At 55.3% G+C, this 12158-nt stretch overlaps 1 protein-coding gene across 1 annotated transcript in view; it reads left to right on the top strand.

Annotated features, from left to right (window-relative positions):
* Positions 1-1681: 1681 nt before the first annotated feature.
* Positions 1682-12158, top strand: part of LOC140264934 (eukaryotic translation initiation factor 3 subunit C-like) — a 28972-nt gene continuing 18495 nt past the window's right edge. The window contains 3 exon segments of the mRNA XM_072360840.1: positions 1682-1736; positions 6902-7016; positions 11571-11636. Coding sequence (XP_072216941.1) covers positions 6919-7016; positions 11571-11636 — 164 coding nt within the window. The 5' untranslated portion in view covers positions 1682-1736; positions 6902-6918.

Raw genomic sequence — 12158 nt, 5'->3', positions numbered from 1 at the left:
ATGGGTCTCAGTGTGTCCCTATGGGTCTCTATGTCTCTCTATGTGTCCCTATGGGTCTCTATGGGTCCCTATGTGTCCCTATGTGTCCCTATGTGTCCCTATGTGTCCCTATGTTCCCTATGTGTCCCTATGTGTCCCTATGTGTCCCTATGTGTCCCTATGGGTCTCTATGTGTCCCTATGTGTCCCTATGTGTCCCTATGTCCCTATGTGTCCCTATGGTCCCTATGTGTCCCTATGTGTCTCTATGTGTCCCTATGTCTCCCTATGGGTCCCAATGAGTCTCTATGGGTCTCAATGTATCTCAATGTCTCCCTATGGGTCTCAATGTCTCCCTATGGGTCCCTATGGGTCTCAATGTCTCCCTATGGCTCCCTATGGGTCTCTATGTGTCTCTATGGGTCTCTATGGGTCTCTATGTGTGTCTATGGGTCCCTATGGGTCTCTATGGGTCTCTATGTGTCTCTATGTCTCTCTATGGTTCTCTATGGGTCCCAATGTCTTTCTATGGGTCCCTATGTGTCTCAATGTGTCCCTATGTTACCCTATGTCTCCCTATGTGTCCCTATGGGTCTGAATGTGTCCCTATGGGTCTCTATGGGGTCTCTATGGGTCTCTATGTGTCCCTATGTGTCCCTATGTGTCCCTATGTCCCCCTATGTGTCCCTATGTGTCCCTATGTGTCCCTATGTTCCCTATGTGTCTCTATGTGTCCCTATGTCTCCCTATGTGTCCCTATGTGTCTCTATGTGTCTCTATGGGGTCTCTATGGGTCTCTATGGGTCCCTATGGGTCCCTATGGGTCTCTATGTGTCCCTATGGTCCCTATGGGTGCCTATGGGTCCCTATGGGTCTCTATGGGTCTCTATGTGTCCCTATGTGTCCCTATGGTCTCTATGTGTCCCTATGTGTCCCTATGGGTCTCTATGGGTCTCTATGTCTCCCTATGTGTCCCTATGGGTCTCTATGTGTCCCTATGTGTCCCTATGGTCCCTATGGTCCCTATGGGTCTCTATGGGGTCCCTATGGGGTCTCTATGTGTCTCTATGTGTCCCTATGGGTCCCTATGGGGTCTCTATGGGTCTCTATGGGTCCCTATGGGGTCTCTATGACTCTCTATGGGGTCTCTATGGGTCCCTATGGGGTCTCTATGGGTCTCTATGGGTCTCTATGTGTCCCTATGGGTCTCTATGGGGTCTCTATAGGTCTCTATGTGTCCCTATGGGTCTCTATGGGTCTTTATGGGGTCTCTATGGGGTCTCTATGGGTCTCTATGGGTCTCTATGTGTCCGTATGGGTCTCTATGGGTCCCTACGGGTCCCTATGTGTCTCTATGTGTCCCTATGGGTCCCAATGTGTCTCTATGGATCTCTATGGGTCTTTATGGGGTCCCTACGGGTCCCTATGGGTCTCTATGTGTCCCTATAGGGTCCCTAAGGGGTCTCTATGGGGTCTCTATGACTCTCTATGGGTCTCTATGGGTCTCTATGTGTCCCTATGGGTCCCTATGGGTCTCTATGGGTCCCTATGTCCCCCTATGGTCCCTATGTGTCCCCATGTGTCTCTATGGGGCAGAGCTCTGTTCCCCGTTCCGTCTTTATCCCGGAAGTGGGCGGGGCTTGTGCACAGGGCTCTCGTCGCGTGTTGATGACGCCACTTCCGTCTGTTTGTAAAAGGGAAAAGGGGCGGGACTTCCGGCGGCGTTCTCTCTCTCTTGGCGAACTTCCGCTCGGCGGCGTGAGCGGCTGCGAGCGCGTGGGGGGAGGTGGGGGGAGATGGGGCTGTATTGGGGTCTATGGGGGGATATAGGGCCGATATAGGGTGATATGGGGGTCTATGGGGCGGTATTGGGGTCTATGGGGCTGTATTGGGGTCTATGGGGCTGTATTGGGGTCTATGGGGTTGTATTGGGGTCTATGGGGTTGTATTGGGGTCTATGGGGGGATATGGGGGGGGATATGGGGCTGTATGGAGGAATATAGGGCCGATATAGGGTGATATGGGTGGATATGGGGGTCCATGGGCCGATATGGGGGGATATGGGGGGGATATAGTGGGCTATGGGGGATATGGGGGGATATGGGGTGGGATATGGGGCTGTATTGGGGTCTATGGGGGGGATATAGGGTTATATGGGGGTCTATGGGGTTATATGGGGGGATATGGGGTTATATGGGGGGATATGGGGGAATATGGGGGGATATGGGGCTGTATTGAGGTCTATGGGGGGGATATGGGGGGATATGGGGGTCTATGGGGGGATATGGGGGGTTATGGGGTGGGATATAGGGCCGATATAGGGTTATATGGGGGATATGGGGGTCTATGGGGCTATATGGGGGTCTATGGGGGGATATGGGGGGACATAGGGGGATATGGGGCTGTATGGGGGTCTATGGGGGGTATGGGGGTCTATGGGGCTATATGGGGGTCTATGGGGGGATATGGGGGTCTATGGGGAGATATGGGGGTCTATGGGGCTATACAGGGGTCTATGGGGCTGTATTGGGGTCTATGGGGGGATATGGGGGGTCTATGGGATCATATGGGGGTCTATGGGGCTGTATTGGGGTCTATGGGGCTGTATTGGGGTCTGTGGGATCATATGGGGGTCTATGGGGGGATATGGGGCTCTATGGGGGTCTATGGGGGGATATGGGGCTCTATGGGGGGATATGGGGGGATATGGGGCTCTATGGGGGGATATGGGGGAATATGGGGGGATATGGGGCTGTATTGAGGTCTATGGGGGGGATATGGGGGGATATGGGGGTCTATGGGGGGATATGGGGGGTTATGGGGTGGGATATAGGGCCGATATAGGGTTATATGGGGGATATGGGGGTCTATGGGGCAGCTATGGGGTTATATGGGGGTCTATGGGGCTATATGGGGGTCTATGGGGGGATATGGGGGGACATAGGGGGATATGGGGCTGTATGGGGGTCTATGGGGGGTATGGGGGGATATGGGGCTCTATGGGGGGATATGGGGGTCTATGGGGGGATATGGGGGTCTATGGGGGGATATGGGGCTCTATGGGGGGATATGGGGGGATATGGGGCTCTATGGGAGGATATGGGGGGTCTATGGGGGGATATGGGGCTCTATGGGGGGATATGGGGGTCTATGGGGATGTATTGGGGTCTATGGGGGGATATGGGGGTCTATGGGGAGATATGGGGGTCTATGGGGCTGTATGGGGGTCTATGGGGGGATATGGGGCTCTATGGGGGGATATGGGGGTCTATGGGGGGATATGGGGCTCTATGGGGGGATATGGGGGTCTATGGGGGGATATGGGGCTCTATGGGGGGATATGGGGGTCTATGGGGGGATATGGGGCTCTATGGGGGGATATGGGGGTCTATGGGGGGATATGGGGGTCTATGGGGATGTATTGGGGTCTATGGGGGGATATGGGGCAGGTATGGGGGGATATGGAGTTATATGGGGGGATATGGGGTTTTATGGGGGTCTATGGGGCTATATGGGGGAATATGGGGCAGCTTTTGGGGGGATATGGGGCTGTATGGGGGTCTATGATGGGATTTGGGGCTATATGAGGGGGTTATGAGGGTCTATGGGGATACATGGGGGTCTATGGGGTTATATGGGGGATATGGGGCTGTATTGGGGTCTGTGGGAGGATATGGGGTGGGATAGGGGCTATGGGGCGATCTATGGGGCTATAGGGGGTTATATGGGGGGATATGGGGCTCTATGGGGGGATATGGGGGTCTATGGGGGTTTATGGGGGATATGGGACCGATATGGGGGGATATGGGGCAGCTATGGGGTAGATATGGTGGTCTATGCGGCTATATAGGGGTCTATGGGGGGATATGGGGTTATATGGTGGCTATGGGGCCAGCTATGGGGGGTCTATGGGGCTATATGGGGGGGATATGAGGGTCTATGGAGGGATATGGGGGTCTATGGGGCCGGATAGGGGCTATGGGGCCAACTATGGGGCTATATGGGGGGATATGGGGCAGCTATGGGGGGGATATGGGGACAGCTATGGGGGGATATGGGGCTATATGGGGGTGTATGGGGGGATATGGGGCTATATGGGGGTCTATGGGGCTATTTGGGGTTATATGGGGGTCTGTGGGGGCATATGGGGCAGGTATGGGCTGTATGGGGGGATATGGGGGTTATATGGGGCAGCTATGGGGGGATATGGGGGTCTATGGGGGGATATGGGGGCCGGTATGGGGCCTATATGGGGGGATATGGGGGATATGGGGGGGGATATAGTGGTCTATGGGGGCATATGGGGTGATATGGGGCAGATATGGGGGGATATGGAGCAGCTATGGAGGTCTATGGGGGGATATGGGGTGATATGGGGGGATATGGGGGGTCTATGGGGCTATATGGGGATCTGTGGGGGGATATGGGGCAGATATGGGGCTATATGGGGGTCTATGGGGGGATATGGAGGGCTATGGGGGCGGCTATGGGGGGATATGGGGGTCTATGGGGCCAGCTATGGGGCTATATGGGGGTCTATGGGGGGATATGGGGGTCTATGGGGCATTATTGGGGTCTATGGGGGATATGGGGAAGCTATGGGGGGATATGGGGGTCTATGGGGAGATATGGGGCAGATATGGGGCCGGATGGAGGTCTATGGGGATATATGGGGGGATATGGGGCGGCTATGGGAGGGGGTATTGGGGGGGATATGGGTGTCTATGGGGCGGATATAGGGTGATATGGGGGGATATGGGGCTATATGGGGCGGTTATGGGGGGATATGGGGGTCTATGGGGGGATGTGGGACGGATATGGGGTGATATGGGGGCATATGGGGGGATATGAGGGTCTATGGGGGGATATGGGGCTATATGGGGGGTCCTATGGGGCGGATATGGGGGTCTATGGAGGGATATGGGGGTCTATGGGTCCGGATAGGGGCTATGGGGCGATCTATGGGGCTATACGGGGGGTATGGGGGGGTTATGAGGGTCTATGGGGGTCTATGGGGGGGGATATGGGGGTCTATGTGGCTATATAGGGGGTCTATGGGGGGATATGGGGAAGCTATGGGGGGATATGGGGGTCTATGGGGAGATATGGGGAGATATGGGGCCCGGATGGGGGGTCTATGGGGGGATATAGGGCAGCTATGGGGCTATATGGGGTCTATGGGGGCTGGGATCTATGGGGCTAAACTCTATAGGGTCAGACTCTATGGGGTCAGACTGTATGGCATTAAACTCTATGGGGCCGGGCTCTATGGGGTCAGACTCTATGGGGCCAGGTGCTATGGGGCTAAACTCTATAGGGTCAGACTCTATAGGGTCAGACTCTATGGGGTCAGACTGTATGGCATTAAACTCTATGGGGCCGGTCTCTATAGGGTCAGACTCTATGGGGCCAGGTCCTATAGAGTCAGACTCTATGGGGTCAGACTGTATGGCATTAAACTCTATGGGGCTGGTCTCTATAGGGTCAGACTCTATGGGGACTGGGATCTATGGGGCTAAAGTCTATAGTGTCAGACTCTATGGGACTGGGATCTATGGGGCTAAACTTTATGGGGTCAGACTCTATGGGGCCAGGCCTTATAGGGTCAGACTCTATGGGGTTAGACTGTATGGCATTAAAACTCTATGGGGCTGGTCTCTATAGGGTCAGACTCTATAGGGTCAGACTCTATGGGGCCAGGCCTTATAGGGTCAGACTGTATGGCATTAAACTCTATGGGGCCGGTCTCTATGGGGTCAGACTGTATGGCATTAAACTCTATGGGGCTGGTCTCTATAGGGTCAGACTCTATGGGGCCAGGCCCTTATAGGGTCAGACTCTATGGGGTCAGACTGTATGGCATTAAACTCTATGGGGCTGGTCTCTATAGGGTCAGACTCTATAGGGTCAGACTCTATGGGGCCAGGCCTTATAGGGTCAGGACTCTATGGGGTCAGACTGTATGGCATTAAACTCTATGGGGCCGGTCTCTATGGGGTCAGACTGTATGGCATTAAACTCTATGGGGCTGGTCTCTATAGGGTCAGACTCTATAGGGTCAGACTCTATGGGGCCAGGGCCTTATAGGGTCAGACTCTATGGGGTCAGACTGTATGGCATTAAACTCTATGGGGGCCGGTCTCTATGGGGTCAGACTGTATGGCATTAAACTCTATGGGGCTGGGATCTATGGGGCTGGGATCTATGGGGTCAGACTGTATGGCATTAAACCCTATGGGGTTGGTCTCTATGGGGTCAGACTGTATGGCATTAAACCCTATGGGGTTGGTCTCTATGGGGTCAGGACTGTATGGCATTAAACTCTATGGGGCCGGTCTCTATGGGGTCAGACTGTATGGCATTAAACTCTATGGGGCTGGTCTCTATAGGGTCAGACTCTATAGGGTCAGACTCTATGGGGCCAGGCCTTATAGGGTCAGACTCTATGGGGTCAGACTGTATGGCATTAAACTCTATGGGGCCCGGTCTCTATGGGGTCAGGACTGTATGGCATTAAACTCTATGGGGCTGGGATCTATGGGGCTGGGATCTATGGGGTCAGACTGTATGGCATTAAACCCTATGGGGTTGGTCTCTATGGGGTCAGACTGTATGGCATTAAAACCCTATGGGGTTGGTCTCTATGGGGTCAGACTGTATGGCATTAAACCCTATGGGGTTGGTCCTCTATGGGGTCAGACTGTATGGCATTAAACCCTATGGGGTTGGTCTCTATGGGGTCAGACTGTATGGCATTAAACCCTATGGGGTTGGTCCTCTATGGGGTCAGACTGTATGGCATTAAACCCTATGGGGTTGGTCCTCTATGGGGGTCAGACTGTATGGCATTAAACCCTATGGGGCCGTTGTCTATGGGGCTGTGCCCTATGGCTCGTAACCCTAAGTGCCCCCCCGCCCCACAGACCCATTTGGTTCCGCCATGTCCCGTTTCTTCACCACCGGATCCGACAGCGAATCGGAATCGTCCGCGTCGGGGGATGAGCTCAGCAGCAAACCCACAGCCGGCAACTACAGCAAGTAGGGGGCGCTATGGGGCAGCTATGGGTCCCTATGGGTCTCTATGGGTCCCCTATGAGTCCCTATGGGTCCCTATGGGTCCCTATGGGGTCCCTATGGGTCCCTATGGGTCTCTATGGGTCCCTATGTGTCCTCTATGGGTCCCCTATGGGTCTCTATGGGTCTCTGTGGGACTCTGTGGGTCCCTGTTGGGTCCGGGCCCTGTGGGTCCCCTATGGGTCTCTATGGGACTCTATGGGGCTCTATGGGGGCTCTATGGGGTCCCCTATGGGTCGCTATGGGTCCCTATGGGTCTCTATGGGTCCCTATGGGTCCCTATCGGTCTCTATGGGTCTCTATGGGGCTCTATGTGTCCCCTATGGGTCTCTATGGGGATGCTATGGGGCTCTGTGGGGTCTCTATGGGGCTCTATGGGTCTCTATGGGTCTCTATGGGTCCCCTATGGGGTCTCTATGTGGCTCTATGGGTCGCTGTGGGTCACTATGGGGCTTTATGGGGTCGCTATGGGGCTCTATGGGTCCCACTATGGGGGCTCTGTGAGTCGCTATGGGGGCTCTATGGGGGGGATATGGGGGAATATGTGGTGGTTATGGGGGGATATGGGGGGGACATGGGTCTCTATGGGTCTCTATGGGGCTCTGTGGGTCTCTATGGGGATGCTATGGGGCAGCTATGGGGGGATATGGGGCTCTATGGGGTCGCTATGGGGTGCTATGGGGCTCTATGGGGCTCTATGGGGGTGGTTATGGGGATGAGCTCAGCAACAAACCCACAGCGGGCAACTACAGCAAGTAGGGGGCAATATGGGGCAGCTATGGGGTGGTTATGGGGTGGTTATGGGGATGAGCTCAGCAACAAGCCAACAGCCCGGCAAACTACAGCAAGTAGGGGGGCGCTATGGGGCGCTATGGGGCTCTATGGGGTCTCTATGGGGCTCTGTGGGGTCTCTATGGGGATGCTATGGGGCTATATGGGGTCCTCTATGGGGCTCTATGGGTCGATATGGGGCTCTATGGGTCTCTATGGGGTGATATGGGGGGATATGGGGGGATATGGGGCTCTATGGGGGGATATGGGGTTGCTATGGGGTGATATGGGGCTCTATGGGGCTCTATAGGGGGATATGGGGCACTATGGGGTGATATGGGGGGGATATGGGGGGGATATGGGGCCTCTATGGGGGGATATGGGGTTGCTATGGGGTGATATGGGGCTCTATGGGGCTCTATAGGGGGATATGGGGGGGATATGGGGCATTATGGGGTGATATGGGGTGATATGGGGTGGTTATGGGGGGATATGGGGGGATATGGGTCGCTATGGGGTCTATGGGTCCCTATGGGTCTCTATGGGGATGCTATGGGGCTATATGGGGTCTCTATGGGGTCCCTATGGGTCTCTATGGGGTCCCTATGGGTCGCTATGGGTCTCTATGGGTCTCTATGGGTCTCCATAGGTCTCTATGGGGCTCTATGGGTCTCTATGGGGTCCCTATGGGTCGCTATGGGGTCTCTATGGGTCCGCTATGGGGTGGTTATGGGGTGGTTATGGGGATGAGCTCAGCAAACAAGCCAACAGCCGGCAACTACAGCAAGTAGGGGGCGCTATGGGGCTCTATGGGGTCTCTATGGGGCTCTGTGGGGTCTCTATGGGGATGCTATGGGGCTATATGGGGTCTCTATGGGGCTCTATGGGTCGATATGGGGCTCTATGGGTCTCTATGGGGTGATATGGGGGGATATGGGGGGATATGGGGCTCTATGGGGGGATATGGGGTTGCTATGGGGTGATATGGGGCTCTATGGGGCTCTATAGGGGGATATGGGGCACTATGGGGTGATATGGGGGGATATGGGGGGATATGGGGCTCTATGGGGGGATATGGGGTTGCTATGGGGTGATATGGGGCTCTATGGGGCTCTATAGGGGGATATGGGGGGATATGGGGCATTATGGGGTGATATGGGGTGATATGGGGTGGTTATGGGGGGATATGGGGGGATATGGGTCGCTATGGGGTCTATGGGTCCCTATGGGTCTCTATGGGGATGCTATGGGGCTATATGGGGTCTCTATGGGGTCCCTATGGGTCTCTATGGGGTCCCTATGGGTCGCTATGGGTCTCTATGGGTCTCTATGGGTCTCCATAGGTCTCTATGGGGCTCTATGGGTCTCTATGGGGTCCCTATGGGTCGCTATGGGGTCTCTATGGGTCGCTATGGGGTGGTTATGGGGTGGTTATGGGGATGAGCTCAGCAGCAAACCAACAGCGGGCAACTACAGCAAGTAGGGGGCGCTATGGGGGGATATGGGTCTCTATGGGGCTCTATGGGTCTCTATGGGTTTCTATGGGTCTCTTTGGGGTCTCTATGGGTCTCTATGGGTCACTATGGGTCTCTATGGGTCCCTATGGGTCTCTATGTGTCGCTATGGGGCTCTGTGGGGCTCTATGGGTCGCTATGGGTCTCTATGGGTCTCTATGGGTCTCTAAGGGACTCTATGGATCTCTATGGGGCTCTATGGGGCTCTATGGGTCTCTATGGGTCGCTATGGGGGCACTATGGGGTCTCTGTGGGTCGCTATGGGGTCTCTATGGGTCTCTATAAGTCACTATGTGGTCTCTATGGGTCACTGTGGGTCTCTATGGGTCTCTGTGGATCTCTCTGTGGTTCTATGGGTCACTATGGGGGCTCTATGGGATGATATGGGGCTCTATGTGGTGGATATGGGGCTCTATGGGGCTCTATGGGTCTCTATGGGGTCCCTATGGGTCGCTATGGGGTCTCTATGGGTCGCTATGGGGTGGTTATGGGGTGGTTATGGGGATGAGCTCAGCAGCAAACCAACAGCGGGCAACTACAGCAAGTAGGGGGCGCTATGGGGCGCTATGGGGGGATATGGGTCTCTATGGGTCTCCATAGGTTTCTATGGGGCTCTATGGGGTCCCTATGGGTCCTTATGGGTTGCTATGGGTCTCTATGGGTTGCTATGGGGGCACTATGGGGTCTCTATGGGGTGCTATGGGGCTCTATGGGGCTCTATGGGGCTCTATCAGTCACTGTGGGGTCTCTATGGGTCTCTATGGGTCGCTATGGGGCTCTATGGGGTCTCTATGGGGCTCTATGGGGTGGTTATGGGGATGAGCTCAGCAGCAAACCCACCGCGGGCAACTACAGCAAGTAGGGGGATATGGGGCACTATGGGGCTCTGTGGGGCTCTATGGGGCTCTATGGGGTGGATATTGGGCTCTATGGGTCTCTATGGGGGGATATGGGGCTCTATGGGTCCCTATGGGTCTCTATGGGACTCTGTGGGTCGCTATGAGTCTCTATGTGTCGCTATGGGTCCCTATGGGGTCTCTATGGGGCTCTGTGGGTCTCTATGGGACTCTATGGGTCTCTATGGGTCTCTATGGGGTTGCTATATGTCTCTATGGGTCTCTATGGGTCTCTATGGGTCTCTATGGGTCTCCATAGGTCTCTATGGGTCTCTATGGGTCTCTTTGGGGTCTCTATGGGTCTCCATGGGGTTGCTATATGTCTCTATGGGACTCTGTGGGTCACTATGGGGCTCTATGGGTCCCTATGGGGCTCTATGGGGCTCTATGGGGATGCTATGGGTCCCTATGGGGTCTCTATGGGGCTCTGTGGGTCCCTATGGGTCTCTATGGGTCTCTATGGGGATGCTATGGGGCAGCTATGGGGCTCTATGGGGCTCTGTGGGGGGATATGGGGCTCTATGGGGCGCTATGGGGCTCTATGGGTCTCTATGGGTCTCTCTGTGGTTCTATGGGTCTCTATGGGGCTCTATGGGTCACTATGGGGCGCTATGGGGCTGTATGGGGTGGATATGGGACTCTATGGGGTGGATATTGGGCTCTATGGGGCTCTATGGAGCTCTATGGGGCAGCTATGGGGGGATATGGGGCTCTATGGGGTGGATATTGGGCTCTATGGGGCTCTATGGAGCTCTATGGGGCAGCTATGGGGGGATATGGGGCTCTATGGGGTGGATATTGGGCTCTATGGGGCTCTATGGAGCTCTATGGGGCAGCTATGGGGGGATATGGGGCTCTATGGGGTGGATATTGGGCTGTATGGGGCTCTATGGAGCTCTATGGGGCAGCTATGGGGGGATATGGGGCTCTATGGGGTCTCTATGGGGTCTCTATGGGTCACTATGGGTCTCTATGGGGCTATATGGGGCTCTATGGGTCTCCATAGGTTTCTATGGGGCTCTATGGGGTCCCTATGGGTCCTTATGGGTTGCTATGGGTCTCTATGGGTTGCTGTGGGGGCACTATGGGGTCTCTATGGGTCGCTATGGGGTCTCTATGGGTCTCTATCAGTCACTGTGGGGTCTCTATGGGGTCTCTATGGGTCTCTATGGGTCTCTATGGGTCTCTATGGGGTCTCTATGGGTCCCTATGTGTCCCTATGTGTCCCTATGTGTCCCTATGTGTCTCTATGTGTCCCTATGTGTCCCTATATGTCCCTATGGGTCTCTATGTGTCTCTATGGGGCCGCCCCACACGTGTCTGTTCCCCCCCTTCAGGCCGTTGCTGCTGAGTGAGGATGAGGAGGACACGAAGCGCGTCGTGCGCAGCGCCAAGGACAAGAGGTGGGGACATGGGGGGCAGCTGTGGGGCAGGGGGGGGATATGGGGGGATATGGGGGGATATGGGGTCATATGGGGTCCTATGGGGGGATATGGGGTGGTTATGGGGTCCTATGGGGGCATATGGGGTGGTTATGGGGTCATATGGGGGGATATGGGGTCATATGGGGGGTTATGGGGTCCTATAGGGGGATATGTGGTGGTTATGGGGTCATATGGGGTCCTATGGGGGGATATGGGGTCATATGGGGGGATATGGGGTGGTTATGGGGGGATATGGGGGGATATGGGGCCATATGGGGGGATATGGGGAGGATATGGGGGCATAAGGGGAGATATGGGGTGGTTAGGGGGTCCTATGGGGGGATATGGGGTGGTTATGGGGGGATATGGGGTGGTTATGGGGGGATATGGGGTCATATGGGGGGATATGGGGTGGGGCCATATGGGGGGATATGGGGAGGATATGGGGGCATAAGGGGGGATATGGGGTGGTTAGGGGGTCCTATGGGGGGATATGGGGTG

This window comes from Excalfactoria chinensis, unplaced genomic scaffold, assembly GCF_039878825.1.
Source record: "Excalfactoria chinensis isolate bCotChi1 unplaced genomic scaffold, bCotChi1.hap2 Scaffold_349, whole genome shotgun sequence".
NCBI lineage: Eukaryota > Metazoa > Chordata > Aves > Galliformes > Phasianidae > Excalfactoria > Excalfactoria chinensis.
The sequence above is the reverse complement of the archived record's forward strand: the minus strand, read 5'-3'. Positions and strand labels throughout refer to the sequence as shown.